Consider the following 22,686-nt stretch of genomic DNA (forward strand, 5'->3'; position numbering starts at 1 on the left):
GCATGTATGTTAGGAATATCATGTAGACGTTCAAACGCTAACCAAAATTTTTCTAATCATCGCCACCAATAACGTGATGACATCCCCTCCAAATTTTTCATAATAAGTAAGGTTTAAATTTTGTAAAATAATATACTTGCGTAAAATAAATTTCGACCATTTTTACTTCCCGAGCGTAAGCAAAGGAAGTATTGTAATCGAGTCCGTCGGCCGACTCTCTACTTTTAAGTTTTCTCGATCTTTCATGACCCCTAGAAGACGAAGAAATAGGTCTCCCATTTCCGTCTGTCTGTCCGTTTGTCCGTCTGTCCGTCTGTCCGTCTGTCCGCCGTCCCGGATTTTTATTAGACAGATAATCTCCGAAAGTACTGGACCGATTGTTGTGAAATTTTGTACTTATATTAGGAATATCATGCAGATGGTAAAACGCTAACCAAAATTTGTATAATCGTCCCCAACACTAATGTGATGACGTCACTTCAAAATTGTACATAGTAAATGGGTTTTAAATTGTATAAAATAACATAGTCCTACACATGTAGTTTACGACTCCAAATTGAGTTTTTACCCGAGACGTCCAGATTTTTGGAAAAAAAATCAAAATTATAAAACAGCATTTTGCAATTTAATTTTGAATCTGCTAACTCGAATGTTTTGAAATGTTGCAGATGTTTTAAAGCTATAAAGAGCATCATAAATCTTTAGTCAAAATATATTTGCTTATCCCCTCCAAAAAATTGATGACGTCAGCTCGAAAGTTTGCCGAATAAATCCTATCTAAACTGTACAAAATATGATGAGTCTGTACTTGTGATTTATCACTCCATTCATATTTTTTGGATTTGCATATACAGGTGACTCAAAAAAATTAATGAATTCGTAAATTTATTTTATTGATTTACTCAGGAACTACAAAACGGAACGCTTTGAAATCTTGAAAATGTTTTAAACTTATCATAAGCATGGTAAGTTTTTGATCAAAATGTATTTGCTCATCCCCCTAAAAATTTATGACGTCACCACAAAATTTTGCTGAATAAATCCTATCTAAAACGTACAAAATATGATGAGTCTCTTCTTGTGATTTAACTTTCCATTAATATTTTTTTGGATTTGCATATACAGGGTGGCCCAAAAAAATTAATGAATGCGTAAATGTATTTTATTGATTTAATCAGGAACTACAGAACGGAATGTTTTGGAATCTTGCAGATGTTTTAAGGTTATAAAGAGCATAATAAATCTTTAGTCAAAATATATTTGCTTATCCCCTCCAAAAAATTGATGACGTCAGCTCAAAAGTTTGCCGAATAAATCCTTTCTATAATGTACAAAATATGATGGGTCTGTACTTGTAATTTATCATTCCATTCATATTTTTTGAATTTACATATACCGGATGACTCAAAAAAATAATGAATGCGTGAATTTATTTTATTGGTTTACTCAGGAAGTCGTCACGTTTCCGACAGCGAGGGAAGTACTGTCTAAACTCTTTAGACCAATTTTTTTTTAATATTAAACTTTAAACTTGAAGAATTAACTTCGCAATTCTGATGTGTTTTAATATGAATTTAATTGATAATCTAAAATTCCATTAAAAATTGTCAAAAATGAAATCTGTCAACAGTAAAAAATGACGTGAAACGTATTTTAGCAAATTATTATTAAATTGTCAATAACTAATTGTTTAAATGTCTATTAGACATTTAAACAATTAATTCATTGTCCATTAAAACAAATCAGAATTACGAAGTTAATTCTTTAGCTTTGACGTTCAATATTTTAAAAATTTTGGTGCAGGGATTTTTTTAACCACTTTTTCAAGTTTATCAAATCCTTCTTAACAACGTACCATCGAGCACATGCGTCATTTTTTCATCACCCTGTATTTTAACACAAAAATAAATAAATAAATAAATAAAAAGAGATTCAGAAGATTTTGTTCAGACAATGTTAAATCTGTTTTTATATCCTTGCTGAAAATTGCAGTCAACTGTTTAGTGCTCCTAATGGAGCTTTTTCCTTCTCATATTCTCACTGTAGTACTTTGTAATCATTATATTCAAGTACTATATGATCGAAAAAAAGACTCCTCTTGTGGGCCGTGCAATTTATTTTTAAAATAATGACGTTGGCAACACCAACGCGTTCCTTGTTCGGTTTGATAATTACGGTTAAATAACTGTCAAATAAAGACTCCAATATTTGAATTAACAATAAATTGTACGACCTACTCGTACTAGAGGAGTAGAGTACAAAGTAAAAATTTGTCCTGTGTAATTTCCTCCATCTGATTTAATAATTAAATTTTGAGAATACAGAAAGAAACTTTATATATATATTTGATTGTGTTTCATATACCTAGGTATACGAGGATGGGATGATTAATTTCCGGCCTCACTTAGATAGAGCCAAAATTTTTACAAATACGCAGTGGTTTTATGGAATTTAATGTTTTTTTGGTTACACTTACAAACGTCATAAAGTTTCATAAAAGAGTTTGATTTTGACGATTTTTTAAATTTCGTGTGTTGCCCCCTTTTTCCGAAATGGATAAAATCGAAATACGTGCGGTGATTAAATATTTTTTTATAAAAGATCTAAGTCCAACACAAATAAAAGAAGCGCTAAATTCCACTTTGTTGGAATCTGCTCCATGGTTTAGTACTATTAAATCGTGGGTTGCGGACTTTAAACGTGGTCGTACCAGCACAAAAGATGCACCACCTTCAGACCAGCCGAAAACTGCCACTTCCGAAGAAATTGTTAAAAAAATCCGTAAGATCGTATTAAATGACAGACGATTGAAATTGGGGGAAATAGCAGAGACTGTGAGGATTTCAAAAGAACGGGTGCATCATATATTGCGAGAAATTTTGAACATGAGAAAGCTATCGGCAAGATGGGTGCCGCGGTTATTGATATTGCAGCAAAAGTTGGAACGTGTCTCAGTTTATGAGCAATATTTGGCGCTATTTAAGCGAAATGAAACGGATTTTTCCGTAGGTTTGTAACGTTAGACGAAACATGGATCCATTATTATACACCAGAGACAAAACAACAGTCCAAGCAATGAACCGCAAGAGGAGAACCAACCCCAAGGAAGGCGAAAACAGAAAAATCGGCAGGAAAGGTTATGGCAACCGTATTCTGGGACGCAAAAGGAATTCATTTGATCGATTACTTGTAAAAACGTAGAACAATAAGTGGAGAATACAATGCAAACTTTCTTGATCAGCTAAAAGAAAAAATTCAAGAAAAACGACCGGAACTTGTGAAAAAGAAAATCTTATTTCGCACCCTGTCACAATTCCGTAATTTCGATGAGTAAAATTTACGAGTTAAGCTAGGAATTGCTAACTCATGCACCATATTCGCCGGATTTAGCCCCATCTGACTTCTGTCTGTTTCCAAATAAAAAAAAAAATTATGCTGGCCACAAATATGCAACAAATTCGGAGGCCATTGAGGCTACCAACGGCTATTTTGAGAGGTTAGAAGAATCAGCGTACAGAAATGGGATAAAAGCACTTGAACACCGCTGGACTAAGTGCCAACAAGTCGAAGGGGACTACATCGAAAAATGAAATACACTTTTGCATAGTATTCATAGTATTCTTTTCAAATTCGTTCTGTCATTGCTCTCATCTGTAGACTATCTGTCATTAATCAAAATTCCGGTCTAACCTCAAACTGTTGTTAGACGGCATAGGTTCAGAAAATGTTTGAGCATCGAAAAGTAACTGTAGGTGTATTTTGTTTGATCACTCGTTATCTGTAGACACTGATCATGATTTAAATGACTTAGATGATGATTTTTCCTCAATAATATACGAGTAGCTTTTGATCAATGTCAACAGATCAGTTATATTTGAAGCTTATTTTTTTTTTTTGGTGTCATATGCAGTTTCGTGTAGCTGTAACTGTAATAATTTCTAAAGGTTTTTGTATATTAAAGGCATTACGACATCTTGTCTTTTTTCTTGTCCCTGTTCTTGTATATTTTCTTTTTTACTAATTTCTTTGACCACTACCTATTCCTCCCACTCCTCCCAGTAATTGTTACAAGTCTGATCATCATTCTCATTTGATGACTTTTTCCAAGACAGTTTGATCCGTTTCGTGCAAATCTCAATGTTCTTCGGAAACACCTAATAAGACGATGACGATACATGTCGGCTTCATTCCTTTGTTATTCTTTTTGTGCATCCTCCTAAATATAGATGGTTTTCAATTTCTTCTCTTGACGAACATAAATTGAATTTTGGTAATTTCCTCTTAGCTTATCTCGTTCTCTTCTATTTTTATTGCTTTTTACTTCCCGAGCGTAAGCTAAGGAAGTATAGTAATCGAGTCCATCGGACCAATTGCCACTTTTATGTTTTCTCGACGTTTCATGACCCCTACAGTACGACAAAAGTAGTCGCTCGTTTCCATCTATCTGTCTGTATCCATTTTTATTAGACACGTAAGTTCCGATTGTTGTCAAATTTTGTATTTTAAAATGATTTTACTGTTATACAAAAATACACTTCTCTGCTTGTAGTATACGAATCCGCTTTCAGTTTTTTCGCTAAACGTTCAGATTTTTGCAAAAACCATTGCACGGTATCAGAATGTTATATTACACCCACGTAAGAGAACTCCTCGTGGCTCAGTGGGTCAGCAGCTTTGTCGACAAAGCGGCGATATTTGGTTGTGAGTTGGATGCCGAACTTGGCTTAGCCCTTTCCTTTTTTTTGCACTGGTAATGCGTTGTGAGTACTTCTCTTTTGTGCTGTGACTAGTATTATCCATGTTGATGACGTCATCATATATTTTTTATTGGTCAAATTAAGAACGAGTAAGTCAACCCATGTTCTCGAAAATGTGAGAATACGCATGTCTTTATATATATAATAATGTTAAAATAAGAATTATAATATTCAGAACATCTTGTTCGATTGTGGTTTAATTAATAATTTTAGTCCTTTGGGAAGACAAACTCAATCAAATCGGACTAATTTCTACATGACAGTCTTTCAATGTATAAACATAAATAAACGCTTAGGCTTTAAATTGCTATTACCTAGTGCTGAAGAACATTTTATGCCGTTAGTTCTGTACTTTAAATATATTTCTTATTGTCCGTATGTCTGCGGACGGCACCTCTTTGGAATTTAGTCGTAGTAAATATTTACGTAGAAAAGGTAGAAATTTAGACAAAAAAAAGCAAGAGTTATTATAAAATAAGTACGAGGACTTCCGTCTAGGGCAGGAAATAAAACCTGCAATTAGTTTGGAAGGATGTTGAAAATGAGTTTGAAATTATAGCTGAGTTACGCAACAAAATAATGTAACTAGTATGAAAAACAAACATGTGATTTTGTGGTAAGAGGATATAAAGTGAAAATGAATATTAAATGAATGGTAGAAAAAATGCGTGAAATATACGATGCACAGTGTTGTACCATTTTATGGTAAATTGGAATAACGCAGAAATAAGTTTCATTTAACAAAGCCAGAGGAGAAATGTCTTAGTCTTAAACAAGTGAAGTGAACTGCAGTCAGGGATCTTGAGCTTGAGCTTGAGCTGCTACATCGTCTACAAAAAGCGAACATCGATGTAGACACAACGGAAGTTTTATTTATCGACAATGGAAATATGTGACAAGATATTAAAGAACCATAAACCACAATGAAAATTAATGTTAATTAAAAAACGAACTCGAATGGAGTAAAGAAGACACCACGATAATACATACAACATAATTCGAAGATTTTAAACTTCCAGACCCTTTTCCCCCATCTCGCTTAATTTGTATAAGATAAACATTCTAATGAAGTAAAACTCACTACCAATTCAAATGGCCATCTCGAGAAAGTTTTCTTAACAACTTATTAAACTTTGTGTTGTTCTTTACCGTTTTGATTAAAGTGTGAACGAGACTAACGCCTCCACTATTCACTGCCACTTTAACAATATTACTTCGTTGGATACTTAAGGAGCCGGGAAACCTACCCAGAAAACAAATTAGGTACTTACGAAGCGCCATTATTTGCATAAAACCTCTTAAATAACTAATTCATTGAACTTCAAATATTGAAAGAAGCGTTATTAAATACCAGAGTTTCCTATTTAAGCGAACGAAGGATCTTAAGTAGGGATTTTCGCCATTCCGGAGAAAAGCAATTAAGCGCGTTCACCAAATGCGAATGTTGCAATATCCGACTTGATTCCAATCAGCATATCTGATGCATGCAGGAATAATTTCGCTCCACAAATTCGATTTATTTGAAAACTGACACAACGCGTTACAACCGAAGAAAGTCGATAATCAAGTGCGGTAATCAGGTCATCTCCTGAAAGGATTTTTTAGGGTATTTCTCTGATCATTGTGCCCCAGCATGGCACCAAATGTAGCTGCCGCAGTCATTAAGAGTTTAATAGGTTTGGATTAGGTTTCGCAAACACAGATCTTCAGGGACGTTCCACGAAAAAAGTTTGTTTAGGTAAATTGAACCGGATGGGCTCCCAAAAATACAAAAGCGCCTGAATTAGAACGAATACATACGAGGAGTCCCTAGGTGAGTCATCCGTTCGTTAAACGTCGAGCTGAAACAAAGCTTGTAATGTGGAGTTTTGCTGCACTTCCAGAAAGCCTCGCATCATTACGTAGTGATTCAAAGGATTTTACCTAACGGGAATAGTCGATGGAGTGATGAACGAGAAGATGTAAATACAGTAATCAGGAAACTTTTTGGCTTGGAGGAGCGAGATTGATTGTGTGATGTGAACAGGAACAGCGAAGTAGACAACTGAATACTTAATCAAATTAATAAACGTTCTGCGAAGATTCTAGATCGAAGTTGCGTCTTAATTATGCTTACCTGGAATACTCGTTCCGAGGGCGACGAATACTATAGCTGTTACGGAATCCTCGATTCCGAGGGTGAAGCCGAAGTGGGAAGCTACGTCACCGATTACAGCAGTAACTACTCCTATGATGAGGATTGAGACGAAAAAGCAGAGATATCCCTTGCACATATCTAGAATAAGAAAAGGTGCCTTTTATGCTCGAAGATAACTAAGACGGAGTGCAGTGTGTGCAGTCGAGACGAAAATGTACTGTTATATAAATTTTAGATGCCAGGGTGTAATGGCAGATAGTTTGTCCAGAGTTTCCGACGGAATTGACGGCTTCACGGTAGTGAGTTTTATGAAACCTGACTCTTAAAACACATATGTATTATTTTGTGACAGAATTTTAAATAGATTGTATTACAATTAAAAAACAGTAGGTTCTGTTTTACCTACTTTTACTACCTACTACATTTATTTATTTATTTATTTATTTACTTACTTACTTAGTTTGATTTTTAGAAATTTTCACCCATTTTGTTCCTATTTATTATATTAAGATATTATGATACTATGATGTCGAGAATTCCATAAGAAAATTTTATTGAGGACATCAAAGAAAAATTATAAACTAAAATATGGTTAAAAAAACATTTTACTATTAAAAATGAGGAGTTTGCATGAAGTCTTGTGTCCGAATGAAGCGTAGTTTCACCTCCTTGACTGTATGTTGTTATTATCGGTTCTTCACTTAACAACTTTTTTAATTTCGCCAACGCTTGCCACTCTTTCGCTTCCAATCAAAACTTTGTATCCTTTTTGAACATCTTAGTCAGACTCAGCAATTAAAGAACACAATGAAATAAGTAAGTTTTCTAAAGTACCCTGTAAGTTTCAAGAAACTTTGAATTTGTTTGAACGTCTTCGCCTCGGGAAAATTTGTGACTGCTGCTAGTTTTGTCAACCAGATATTCTCAAAATGTTTGATTGTGCAAGAAGTGATTTTTTTTGTTTTTTGGTATTATTAAAGCTTCTGTATCTGTTATATATATTTACTTGTGTTGATAGTGAACGAAACATACTCTGATCACAACTGGTCAGATAAAATACAAAGAATATGCGTGAAACATATAGATTGTTATAAATTTCAAATTTACTTTTCTCTTGAAAAAATCATTTTAAAATAAATTGTGTCCAAGGGTTTGTTTTCACATTTACAAACTTTCGATTGTGTTGATTTTTGTTCCCAGAATTTTTCATAATCTCAGTTTTTTAGTACTCCGAGTTTTTCGAAAATCTTAATCCAGAACCATCATCAAGTTATGCTTTTAGAATTAGTTCGTCGAAAAGTATTTCTCAAATTTTTTTAGAATTTTTCAAAAATCTGAATTTTTTAATACTTGCGTATGAATTTTTTGACGGTTTATCGAACTTTCGAAATACCGCGTGGTGATTAATATCTGTGATTTTTTTGTCAGGTTGGCAACATATTTAAAATTCTATGATGGCATACCTGATCTAAAATTGAAATTTTGAGCACCAATTCAGTACCTGGTATCTTCACACTGGTTTTTTACACGAGTTCATGTCAAAATTTACAACTATGAATTGACATGCCAACATTGCTGCCACCCAGAAATACCAATCCAAAAATTTGCTTCAATCATTAATAATCATCCGATATTAAAAAAAATCATTTTCAAACGAATTTTTCTAAAATATTGGCCCGAGGCCATCAACAGGTTATGATTTTTGAATCAGCTCGTCAACAAGAATTTCCCAGAATTTTTTGAGGGTTTTAGGCAACCTTTAAAATTTAAATTTTTCAAAATTGGATTTTTTGACTGTTTTTGAGCACTCTCCGAAAACTGCCCAAAGACATTTTCTTGTACAAGTTATTTCCGATTTCATTTTTTCGAAAATTCCAACCATTTTTCCTGAATAATTAAAAAAAATTACCATTTTCGAGATATTTAAAAAAATACATTTCAAACCAAATTTTATCAAATTTTTCTAAAATATTGGTCTGGTACCATCAACAAGTTATTTTTTTCGTCAAAATGGATATCCCCGAATTTTTTTCCGTATAATTTTTGACTGTTTTTCGAACCTTCGAGATACTTATTTACAAATTTCAATTTTAACCGAATTGTTGAAATTTTTTTTTAGTTTAATTTAGGCAACTTTCAAAAAATCTCATTTCTTCAATACTCATCGTATGAATTTCTTGACTGACCGTTTTTTGAGCACTCTTCGAACATTATTGAAAGACATTTTCTTGTAGATTTCGACTTGTAAAACTTCTCTCTCTTTTCGTCTTGATTTTTCTTTGAAGTTACAATTTTCGCAGAATCGTTAAAATGAAAACTGATAATTTTTGAGATATTAAAAAAATTTCATTTTCAAACCGAATTTTACCGAATTTTTCGAAAATCTTGTTCCAGGACCATCAGCAAGTTATGTTTTTAGAATCAGCTTGTCAAAAATATTTCCCAGAAGGATTTTTAATTAAGTCAATTTTCAAAACTATCAGTGTTTCAACTTTTCGAAAATCTTATTTCGGGACCACAACACGTAACGTTTTCCGAATTAGCTCTCCGAGATGTAATGCCAGCATTTTTTTGAGGATTTTTAGGCCAAATTTTCAAAAATTTCAATTTACCAGTTGTATGAATTTCTTGACCGACCATTTTTCCAGGACTCTTCGAAAATTGCCCAAAGACATTTTCTTGTAGATTTCGACTTGTAGATGTTACTTTTGGCTTCATTTTTTCAAAAATTCGAACAATTTTTCCACATTCGTTAAAATGAAAACTATCAATTTTCCAGATATTTAAAAAAAATATTTTCGAACCGAATTTTAACCGAATTTTTGGAAAACCTTGGTCTAAATTATGTTTTTCGAATCAGTTCGTCGAAATTTATATCCTAGAATGATTCGAGCATTTTTTGGCAACTTTTCAATTTCAAAAATATCAATTTTTCAATATCTTCCCTGCATAAATTTCTTGAGCGTTTTTTAGAAAATTCTAGGCCGAAACCAACAACAAATTATGTTTTTCGAATCAGCTCGTCGAAAAGTATTTTCCAAAGTTTATTTTGAGAATTTTTAGCAACGTTTCAAAAATCAGAACCTCATCATATGAATTTAAGAAATCATTTTCAACCAAATTTTTCGAAAATCTTGGGCCGGGACCATCAACAAGTTGTATTTTTCGAATCAGCTTTTCGAAATGCGTTTCCCAGAACTCTTTGAAGATTTTCAAGCAAATTTTCAAAAACCTTAATTTTTCTTTTTTTTATTATGTGCCGTTTATCGAGCACCCTTCGAAACTTACCTAAAAATATTTTCTTGTGTATTTCGACACGTAGAGGTAATCTATTGTCCTCTTTTCTAGTATTTCATTAACTCTAATGTTAGCATTGCGCTAATTAAATTTATTTATTCATCGGTTGTTCGTCAACACCACTGATAACAAACTAAAATTTTTGACAGTGTTATCCTTACTATCAGTTTCATTCATACTTTATTAGTAGTTTTCTTTCTTCACTTTCTGTTAATCAATTTTCTGTAAAATTCTGCCCTATTTGCTTTCGTTGAAAATTCCGCTTTGTTAAACTAAGCACTCATTTTTAGTAAATCTGAATTAATTACGGCAATTTCTTTCATTTTTTATGTTCAGCACTTTCTTTAAATTCTATTCATGTAATTAGTGGAAAATCAAACCTAAAACTTTTATAAACTTGTTAGCTTAAAAAACATATATGACTGATAAGTAGGGAGCGGATTTCTGTCGGGCTAGACAAGGCCAAACTCGGTACGGCTCGTACGGGATGGGAATTCATTGCAGTTACCGGCTGCACTTCGTTTATTTGAGATTAGAATAACGCTGCTTCGTTGCACTCTGCTGTTAATTCCAGTTCTCATTTACTTAGCCGTTTGATTAATAAATCGTTAATTGTATTTATGAAATCAAATGACAATTAAATTCAGTGATTACCTATCACCCGCTACTGAGTCCCGGCGATGCAGCGTGTCTCCACCTATAATCGTGACGTAGCCCGACAGAAATCCGCTGTCTACTGATAAGATAATGCAGTAACCCGTAGATCAATCAAAGACAGAACAACATTCCGTAGTATTCCATGACATCAGAAAACTTATTGATCACTTGTTTAAGCTGCAATGTGTACATTGAATTTGATACTTTGTCCATAATAGTCTGTTTTTGAAAAACAACTTCGTTAAATTATCTTTTTCATTCGTAGAAATTCCGATCAATTTTTCGTCTAGACCGCGAATAAAGAATAATCCGCCATCTATAGAAATACTCCATAAATTTTTAGATGCTGGAGCAGTAGTACATTTTCTCCCGGAATGCAACCGCATCGACGGAAACGTTTCACTCTATACTTTCAAAAAGCGAATTATAGAATTCATATCCCGTCATAAATTTCGAACGACTATAAACAGAATACCTGTGGGTGGCACAAAGGCAAATAAAATTTTCCAGAAAAGCGTGAGGACATGCAACACATAGTCCAGTCCAGACGGCTTCTTCTGGTCTGACTCATCACTGGCGCTCACAGTTATGGCTTCGACGAACTGCTCCTTCCAGGACGACGTTCCGATTAAGAGCGAGGCATTAGCTCGTTGCACCAATTTGTCCACAGTATTCTAAAACAGTAAAAGTAAGCAGATTAGGTAAGTGGTTAGAAGTGCGAAACGACTTACCCTGAACTCTTTACTCTCTTTGATTCGAATTTGTGCCCTGACGATATCTCCGAGTCTTGGCTTCCCCATTATCGCTACTTTCTCCTGTTCGGTGCGATGTTCGGGTCGTTTCTTTTCAGCTGCAGCTGCTAAGCTTGCTACCTCGTCTATAAAATGGCCAGATTCAGCATTTTGCAAGGAATTTTCCAATTTATGCATACCAACACGTCAGGTTATCCTTGTTAGATACAAATTGATTGTGTACACACGAAAAATGGGGTATTGACGGAGCTATTCAGCCAGGGGGAGTGACAATGCGATGATGGGTTAGGGGTATTACAGGGACAGATCAAACGTTTAAGTCTAGATTTATCAAAAGTACGTACTTTGCTAAAACGCTAGTTCAAGAAATTGGAGAAAATGGTATATAGTTAATTAAAAGAAACCAACCATTCGATGTCGAGAAGAAAATAATGAAATCTGTTTGCCTTGTTTTTTAGCGATTTTATTAGAGGATTGCCAAGCCTACGCAATTCTCGGTGAGTGGAATTTTTTAAAAAACAATGATATCGAATGTTTGCTGCTTTTTAAAAGCAGGAAACATTTGTTCAAATCGTAAAGAGCTGGAGAATAGAAGAATCCTTTTAAGGTATTTTCTGATATTTATTTTTTCAAAACTGCTGTAAGCCAATCATAATTTTAAAGTAGAGCTTTAATTTTACGTAAGGATTGTTATTGTTCCTGTTGTAAAAAATTGTTCTATTTTTATATTTTCTCGATGTTTCATGACCCCTAAAGAACGAAAGACAGGTGTTTCGTTTCGGCTGTCTGTCATCTGTGGCGATTTTTTTACAGATAATCTCTGTTGGACTGATTATTGTCAAACTTTATATTTTCAGAATATAAAGACAACCAAAATTTATCTGATCATCCCACCAACACTCTGATGACGTTATCTAAAAATTTTCACGGTAAATGCTATTTACTAAATTTTTCACTCTATAAAAAAAGAACAATCTGTCTCTGTTCTTCAGTAGTCTGTATTAAATACCATCCACTCAGTGTATAAAATTTGAATCAACGATTTGTAATCACGGAACTCGGTAATAGAAGTTTGACTTATTATTTGACAAATGTGATATTTTGCCGCAAAATATAAGATGATGATGGTGAATGAAATAACAATATTTACAGTTTTTACATCGAATGAAGCTAGGATTTGGAGTTTTAATTGGGCTAAGATACTTTATTAAATTTAGATAAATATAGAGTGGTGATGAATTTTCATTTTCTGACCACTGAGTTGTCATAACGGACAATAGATATGAATAAAGGACGCTATTATTATTATTATTAAAATGCTTTTTTTTTAATTGTTTGATTCTTGATATTCAGTTAAAAAAAATTAAATGGAATTATGAATTTTTTGTCCGTTTTTCGAGTACTTTTCGAAAATTACGTGAACATATTATTATTTCTTTATAGATTTTGATTTGTAGAAGGTATCTTCGGCTTCATTTCTTCGAAAATTCCATTAATTTTTCTAGAATCGATAAAATGAAAATTGACAATTTTCGAGATATTATTTTATGCATATTTACTTTGACTTGCAATGTCACTTCATATTTAAATAAAAAATATCAAACCGAATTTGTCGAAAACCTTGGTATTCCATTACCACTTTATATTTTTCGACTAAGTTCGTGGAGATCTATCTAGAAGATTTTTAGATAACTTTTTAAGAATCTCAGTTTTTCAATGATTAATTTTTTGACTGTTTTTTAGTTCTCAATTATTTTAACAGATACTAGCCCCGCCCACAACCCTCTATTTTCTTAGAGGATATGTCATTTACCAAAATCAGTCTTACCTTAGCAAGTACTAGCTCCGCCCACCCACCCTTTGTTTTCTTAAAAAGTATGTTAATTGCGAAAGTCAGTCTTATCTTAGCAAATACTACTAGTAGTCTGATTTTGGCAAATGACATGTCCTCTAAGAAAATAATGAGTAGGAGCGGCGGGGCTAATACTTGCCAAGATAAGACCAATTTTGGCAAATGACCTGCTACTATAATTAAGATAATTTTCGAAACTATCGAAAAAATAACACTTCCAGGGACATTTTTTTGTGGATTCCGATTTGTAGAAGTTATTTTCGGTTCCATTTCTTCGAAAATTCCAACAATTTTTCCAGAATCGATAAAATGAAAAAATGACAATTTTACAGGCAAAAAAAAATCATTATTAAACCAAATTTTTCGAAAATTTTGGTCCGGTGCCCTTAAAACTTTCTGTCTTTCGTAGAAGCTCGTCCAGATTTATATCCAAAAATTTTTGAGGATTTTTAAGCATCTTTTCAAAAATCTCAAATTTTCAATTCTCTCCTCCACCTTTAAATTTTTTAGGAGTATTTTATTATATATCCCAGTTGTATCAATTTTTCAAAAATTTAATTTTTCAATACCCGTCTGAATTTTTTGACCGTTTTTTGAGTATCATTCGAAAATGTTTCAAAGATATTTTCCTGTAGAATTCGAATTGTAGAAGCAAAGTATTACCGGCTTCATTTCTTCAAAAATTCCTCCAACTCTTCCAGAATCGATAAAATCAAAAAATTACAATTTTCCAGTCAAATAAATCATTATCAAATCAAATTTTTCGAAAATTTTGGTCCGGTGCCCTTAAAACTTTCTGTCTTTCGAAGAAGCTCGTCGAGATTTATATCCAAAAATTTTTCAGGATTTTTACGCAACGTTTCAAAAATCTTAAATTGTCAATACTCTCCTCCACCTTTAAATTTTTTATTTTATTATATTTTCCAGAGTTTTTGCAAATTTTTCAAAAATCTCAATTTTTCAATACCCGTATGAATTTTTTGACTGTTTTTTGAGTATCATTCGAAAATGTTTCAAAGATATTTTGCTGTAGATTTCGAATTGTAGAAGCTATTTCCGGCTTCATTTCTTTAAAAATTCCTCCAACTTTTCCAGAATCGATAAAATGAAAAAATTGCAATTTTCCAGTCAAAAAAATCATTATCAAACCAAATTTTTCGAAAATTTTGGTCCGGTGCCCTTAAAACTTTCTGTCTTTCGAAGAAGCTCGTCGAGATTTATATCCAAAAATTTTTTCAGGATTTTTGTGCAACTTTTCAATAATCAAAAAAAAATTCACATCGAATTTTACCGACAATTACGAAAATCTTGGTTCAGGATCATCAACAAGTTTCGAAGCACTGTCGAAATGTATTTCCCAGAATTTATTTTTCAGGATTTTTAGGCAAATTTCAAAAATTTCAAATTTTCAATGACTGTTTTTGAAGCTTACGACATGTTTAAAAAGCCCATGTTCAACCGAATTATGAGAAAATCTTGGTCCGGAAAATATATAACTTACGTTTTATGAATCAGTTCGCCGAAAAATATTTCCCAGAGTTTTTTTTCAAAAGCTCAGGTTTTCAATATGAATTTTTGTGGTTGCTTTTCAACCACCCTTCGAAAATTTTCCAAAGACATTTTCTTGTAGGTTTCGATTTGTGAAAGTTATTTTCAGCTTCACTTCTTCGCAAATTCTCCCAACTTTTCCAGAATAGATAAAATGAAGAATGAAAATTTTCGAATTATTATAAAAAAAAATTAAACCGAATTTTTTCGAGTTTTTCGAAAATCTTGGTCTGGTACTATAACAAGTTAAGCTTTACGAAACACTTGTTGAAATTATTTACCAGAATTTTTTAAGAAGTTGTAGGCAATTTTTCAAAAATCTTAATTTTCAGTACTCCCTGGATGAACTTTTTGACCGTTTTTCGAGCACCCTCCGAAAATTATCAAAAGACATTTTTTCTAGATTTTGACTTTTAGAACTCCAAGTTTTAATTGGGCTGAGGGTAAATTTGAACGCCGAGTTGTCAGATAGACGAGAACGGAAGACCTATGTTTTCCTATTCTAGGGGTCATGAAACATTTGGAAAACATGAAAGTAATAGTGTAGATTACCAACGTATGTGATTTCAACAAAATGTTTTTCGTAAATTTAAAATCTTCTCTTTTTTCGTTTTTGTTTTACTTTTTAATAAAAAAAGAATATATATGATAAAAATATCTAACCGAAAAGACTGATTTCATAGCTTCAAGCATCACCAAAAATGGAAACTGTTTTTCCTGCATATACTTCCACCTTAAATCTGAAAACCCCCATTGGTTTTAGCTTAAAGCTTGATCGTTCTGATTAATAGAAACACACGAGTATATTTTTAAAATAGTAATCCGTATTTATAACGCACTTACAATGCTACTTTATTTTTAGTCAATAAGAAAATATACATCATACAGCTAATAATCAAATGAGTAATAAGATGGTGTGCAAAATGCAAAATAGTAACATATCTTTTATTAAAATATTATGTAATGGAGTGGAAAATATCTTTTATCCTTATCGTCAACAATAAACAACCACTTAATGCTTAACTGTTTCAATACTAAAATTCTAAATGATCCAACAAAAAATGCTTGGCACAATTGTTTCCATGAAAACCAGTGGTCATTAGAAAGTCTCTTTGTCAAGGTTCTATAGATCAAATTAGAGTTTCCCTTTTAGGCTCAAAACAATGGCGTCTGTGGAATTTCACTACTCAATTAATCATCGAATGCTTAACCAAATATCGCGCAGATTATCATCAAAATGTTATTTTCTTTCCCTCAAATGAACCACAATAACAACGTTATGCGTGGACAAAGAATCCTTGTTGGACTGTTAATAATGAAATGGAATATTAAGATTACGTATTGAATTTGCGAATCGATTTATCGTCCACAGTAAACACTGCCAGTGTCCAAAAAACAATAAGTTAAACAAATACCCCACAAAATTAATGGGTTGCCTTACCTTAAGTAAAATTGTAAACAAGCAAGCGAGGTGGCGGATGATTTAAGAACTTGGCACCGGAAACTTGGAAACTTACACGTATTAAGTTTGAAACGATTTGCAACAAATAAAAGGTCACTGGTCTGACCTTTCCATTTTAAAGTTAACTTGGGATGCTTGCATTGGAGCAAAATTCGCCGAAGCACAGGTTGTAAAGTTCGTTGCTATCTGAGCTAATACGTTGACCAGTGAGGGAGAAATCACATAAAGTAGTTTATCTTCGTAGATAATAATAAAACAACATGGTGTGTCGAATGAAATTCTAAAAACGAGTATTTATATTTCGACAACGATTTCGAGGAAGAAAGAAAAATAAGACAGTTCTAAACACTATAAGGTAAATCTGTATATAGACGAAATTTGCCAATGTACTTAATATAAAAATGTCTTCATTCTTGTATTTAAAGCACCCCAACCCCTAAACCCAGCCTTGGCACTGTCACCTCCACAAAAGTGCTCTCACAAATGTTAAGTTTTTAGTACAGTAACAGCAAAAGTTCGAGAACAGCACACAAGATGAAACACAGAAATTACCCAAGTTGGCGCATAGTGGAAGAGCAAGTACAACTAAAGCGATAGCGTTAGTTACTAAAGAGAGTAAATGCACACTTTACCCCCAGTTTCACGTACAAGCAAAATAAAACCATGTAATGACCTTTAGGGTGCGCGGTTAAGTAATTAGGTTTATCATTCTGTTAGGGAAGCTTTGTTTGAAAGACATCGATTTGCCCCATTTTCCTCGCTGAAAGCAACCCTTCAAGAACAATATGACGCAATGATTCAATTTGGCTTACGGACCTACACAATTAGACTTAATAGCGGGGTTATACAGCGTATCTTGTCCTCATTAAAGCCGGCTATATTTCAAGCATTATCAGGTGTCCTCTAAATTTTACGACACAGGGCAAAATTTTGCGAAAATCAATTTCCTCTCACGCGTGTGCTTTCGTTATTTCCGGTTTATTTCACAGACAACCTACAGCTGCTGGTGATAAATAACACATTTACCATAATTTTATTACTTTAGCCTGTCATGCAAATGTCTGACGCGAATTTGCGCCAAAATTTCACTTTTCGTTTCATGCGTTTCTTAAAGAGGGTTGAAGCGAAAAGTGAAAATTGTTTTAGGATTTCCGATTTTTTAGAAATTCTTTCATTTCTGTTGTGTATACATTCTCAATATTAATGTTTTTACCTTTGGATTATGCTTGAAGAAATTTAAACGTAACAGACGAATAGGTATACCTATTTAATCAGACATTGACCCACCAAGAATTCTCTGTGTGTATTTTTAGACGAACCAGTAGCCTAACAGTAATGTTTGTTACATTAACTGAAAAAATCTGTTGAACATCTCTTAATTACCAATCCCTCAAATGTCCTTATACGTGATTAATTTTTTTTTTTATAATTGGTGAACTATATATTAAATATCTACCAACACTGTAATTTATACGAAAATACATATGATAATGCTACAGGATTTTAATTTTGTGTTACACTATGGGGTGGTAGCACAACAAATGAAAGTGCTCTTTACTACAAAAATAAAAAAAAAAATTAGAAATATCAAAAATTGCCTAAACCAAATGAGGTTGTAGATTTTTTGTGAATCATTACGTCTAAAACACTGAAACGCTTTTTGCTGCTATTTTACATGTCAGCCCTGTGATCTTTTCCACATACCTAGCAGAAAATTTTATGAAAATCAATTTCCTTCCAATGCCGTTTCTCATCCTCCAATTTTCAGTAGCGTGCGTAATTTCCGGTTTGCGTCACTTGTAACATATCTCTCTTTCGCCCCTCTATTTTGTTTTATTCCGCTTCCTTGCAGTATTTTCAGACGCTTCTTATTCTCTCCCGACAGTAGTTAATATCCGTCGGTTCCATTTTGTTTCATCTTTCTGGCGTCAAGTTAAACATATATTTTTTTCAATTTATTTCTCTTTGGAATTCAAGACACTTCCGACTATTTCTGTTACATACAATCATCAATCTTCGCCTAATAGCTCCTCAACGCATTTTTTTCGTGTTGCCGAATTGTAATCACGCTTGTCGCCCTTGTTCCAAATCCTGTTTTCCCTTTGTGGTTGTTCGGTGTTTATGTCAACAGCTGATCGACTGGCTTTTAATGAAAGATTCTTTTTTTCGGTTTTCAATTTCCATTTTAATCAAAGTGCGTGATTAAGTGTTCAATTGCGTTTCTTGTGTCGAAATGAGATTGTGTTTTAATCGAATAACAAAAGAATCTTTACAGAATCTACAGAGTGTTGTAGATTCGAGAGAGGAGAATATGTTTTTTGGTGTCACATGACTGTCATAACCACCATAATGGAGATAAAGTGTAAATAATAGTCTAGTAATTTATTTATTCACCCGTATGTATTTTATCACTGTGTAACTTATTTTTAAATAAGCTGTATTTTGTTACCAAATTTAAACAGTTTTCTCAGGATTATTTTTTAAATTTTGCATAAATGTAATACTTAGGTTTTAGAGTGTATTTGTTTCGCGTCTACGTTATGGAAATGAAACAAAATAAATTCGATCACAAAGTCCCTGAAATTAAAAATGGACTAACCTATGTGAATTTTATTTAATTAAAATCACCCAATCGGAAATATTAAAATTAGTTATAAACTAAGGCGAGCAGAAAATGTGGGCAGATCTTAATTCTTGCAAGGTTGGTGGCTGACGAAATTATAACATGTCGTATACAAATTTACGATCATCTGTTTACTTTATTGTTTGTCAACTTAAACTTGGCAAACGAACGACTGTGTAATTGGGCTTTTACTTGCACATTTTAAGTGGAATGATGTCATAAATTTGTCGAAATGGGTTAGTAGATAAATTTGGCTTAACACGATAATTTTGGAACACATTTTTATTAAATAGATGGAATAAAAAAATGTGCATTTTCGTACCGTCTCAGTACCTAATGAAACATCAAGAAAACATGAGAAATATTTCTGAAATTTTTTTAGACAGATAATCTCTTGGACTCATTGTTGTCAAATTTTATAGGCACATATTTTGAGAATATAAAGCGCTCATCAAAATTTGTATGATCCTCCCCACCAACAATTTATTGACGTAACCTCAAAATTTTCATGGTAAATGGTATTTAAATTTTTCGCTCTATAAAAAAGGGAAAATCTGTCTCTGTTCTTCAGTAGCCTCTATTAAATACTCAGTATATAAAATTTAAACCAAAGGTTTGCAGAGAGAGGTAGAAGTTTGACTTATTAAATTCAGATAAATATAGAGCGATAATGAATTTTCAGACTGTCATAAATGGCAAGAGATGTGAAGAAAGGGAGAATTTTTAAACATTATTAACAGTTTTCTTGATCTTCAATTAAAAATATTAAATTGGAACTATGAATTTTTTGCTCGTTTTTTGAGCATTCTTCGAAAGTTACCTAAAGATATTTTGTTGTAGATTTCGACTTGTCGAAGTTATTTTCGGCTTCATTTCTTCGAAAATTCCAACAATTTTTCCAGAATCGATAAAATGAAAAACGGCAATTTTCGATATAAAATTTTTAAAAAAATTCAATATCAAACCGAATTTTTCGAAACCTTCGTCTGGGACCATTAGCACTTACCACTTTATATTTTTCGAAATCTATATTTCAGAATAATTTTTTGAGGATTTTTAGATAACTTTTCAAAAATCTTAATTTCTTAATGATGCATTTTTTGATTGTTTTTTGAATTCTTAATTATCTTAGCCCCGCCAACGCACCCTTTATTTTCTTAGAGGGTGTGTCATTTGCCAAAATATTACGTTATATAGGGTGTTAACTAAACATGTGGCAAAAATTCCTTGGATTATTGAAGATTTTTTAGGTTTGGATGATTTTCGGAAAGACACTTTGGTTCGAAGATACATGGTGATATAAAACTTTTCCAAAGAAAGAAAACCAATACTTGTACAAATTATGCATCCAGTCATTTCCTCACTGACTACCCAACTTTTTAGAAAATATCAGGGGATTTAAGTCTGGGGATGGAGCAGTTTTACTTTATTTTGACCATCCCGTATCTTAGCGTCTTTAACAAAATCCTTCTAGAACAAAAACATCTTAAAATAATCCAAGGAATAACCGCCTGAATTTTTGCCATATATTTAGTAAACACCTTGTATATATACAGGATGAGTCATCAAATGCGCGATTCTCGATATCTCATTAATTATTACAAATAGAAGACAAAGTTACCTAGACACCCTATGTATCTTTACATATTTTAATTTACCTCCTCTTAGGCTTTACAACTACAATATATTTTGAAATTATTTTTTAAATTAAAATACAGAGTGTTCTGTTTTTAAGAAGTATCACACACCTTTTTTTTAATGACCTCTTTTTAGTAGGTAGGGTTTACAAATCCAGTTTACTTTTGAAATTCCGATGCGACGTTGCCACGTTGTCCCAATTTTCTTGAAATTTTTTGGCTATGTAAATGTTCACATAAAAATCGCAATAGGGATATTTTTAAAATCTGTCTTACAATATATATTTTGTAGACGGGTAAATAAAGGTGCGTATTTTGTTGTGGTGTCAACATTTTAATATATAAAGCGTTTATAAAAAATTCTAAAATTGAAAAATTTTCAAAAATCGTATTTCAGTTTTTTCAAATGGAACACCTTGTATTTTATTAATGTTTCTCACTTTTTTGTCCCCAAAACTCATAGTAACTATCAACATTAAGTATAGAAAATACTCAGCAAAAAAGACAGAAAACAAAAAATTGAATAAAGTAGGATGTTCTATTTGAAAAAACTGAAACATCGATATTTGAAAATTGTAATAATTTAACAATTTTTTTATAAACACTGTATATGAAAAGGTAATCTCATTTATACCACAACAAAACTCGTACGGTTCTTTATCTCTACACAAAATGTTGACACAGATTTTAAAAATAGCACTATGTACTGTAATTTTTTGTGACTCCTTACATTGCTAAAAAATTTCAAGAAAATTAGAATAATAGGGCTTAAGAAAAGGTCAATTAAAATATGTAAAGATATACAGGGTGTTTGATTTTAAAAAAACTAACTTTGGTTTTTAACTTTTTTTTGAAATATCGAGGAATCCACGCTTAGGGACTCATCTGCATAAGTATCATTATATTAGAGGCTTTTTAGGGATCTCAAATTTTGATCTTACCCAGTTTTTCCGGAATTTTATAGTTTGTAAGAGCTTCCAAAGTTTCTTTTTGGATTTTTATTAGAAACTTTAATTTCGAATCTCCAATAATTCTGTATTAATAGTTTTTTGTATCATTTTTATTATTTTCTAATTTCACGCTTAGTTTTAGGACTTTTTTGTTTTATGTTGAGATTTTCACAAATTTTGCATGATTTTCAGAAATTGTAGGCAGTTGGACATCTGATATTAAAATGTAACGCTATACATGGTGTTTACTAAACAATGAATTATTTAAGAATGGTTTTCAGAAATACACTTTGTTGCTCATCTAAAAAATCTCTCGGTATATACACTAACTTTCTGGTCCCTTCTTTGTTGAGATTCAAGTTATATTTAGCATAACTTTTGAATAACATTTAATAATTTCGTGAGTTTCAAAAAGAACGTGAAGACACGCTTTTAATTTCTAAAAATATTACAATAGACCGCGATTTTCAGGATGCATTTCTTTTCAAAAAACCACGTAAAGTAAAATTTAACACACGTATAGAAAAGCAACAAGTGTCTACAAATAAATTGTAATTTTTCATCACCCAGATCACGTACAAATTATATAAATATAAATATTTGCATAATTTGATCTTGGGTTGTATAAACATTTATGAAAAAAAAGTTGATCACGTGTGTTCTAGAAGAAGCAACTTGGAATTGGTCCATTTCATGTGAATAATTTCTAAAACTTAATGTAAAGCTTACTATTTTCCCATTTTATCAAGCATCACACAGAGAAAATTTTGTACAGATAGTGCCTTTAATTGTCAAAATTTTCATAATTTTTCTTTCACTTTAAAACACATATTAAATTCGGAAGTAATGATTTTCTATTGTCCATCTTTTAAGATCCAAATACCATTTTTTCGTTCATCACGTATCTTATTTAGCCAACATGAAATTTTTTAGGTCAACCAGGTCGTTTCATCCACGTTCAGCAAATGAACTGCACTTTGACAAAGACTTTTTCATCTTAGCAATAGAGCTTTG

General features: G+C 32.4%; 1 protein-coding gene across 2 annotated transcripts in view; it reads right to left on the bottom strand.

Annotated features, from left to right (window-relative positions):
• LOC135134577 (sodium/calcium exchanger Calx) overlaps nucleotides 1-22,686 on the bottom strand; it is a 133,934-nt gene that overhangs the window by 8,718 nt on the left and 102,530 nt on the right. The window contains exons 4-6 of one of the 2 annotated variants that reach the window (XM_064063277.1): nucleotides 11,580-11,716; nucleotides 11,324-11,522; nucleotides 6,874-7,032 (exon numbers count right to left, since the gene is read on the bottom strand). In XM_064063277.1, coding sequence (XP_063919347.1) covers nucleotides 6,874-7,032; nucleotides 11,324-11,522; nucleotides 11,580-11,716 — 495 coding nt within the window. Of the gene's footprint in view, nucleotides 1-6,873; nucleotides 7,033-11,323; nucleotides 11,523-11,579; nucleotides 11,726-22,686 lie in introns of both variants that reach the window. The other variant, XM_064063276.1, reaches the window with a different exon arrangement.

The sequence above is a fragment of the Zophobas morio genome, unplaced genomic scaffold, assembly GCF_036711695.1.
Source record: "Zophobas morio isolate AGI-343-1 ecotype UQ-CSIRO unplaced genomic scaffold, CSIRO_AGI_Zmor_V1 ptg000023l, whole genome shotgun sequence".
Taxonomy (NCBI): domain Eukaryota; kingdom Metazoa; phylum Arthropoda; class Insecta; order Coleoptera; family Tenebrionidae; genus Zophobas; species Zophobas morio.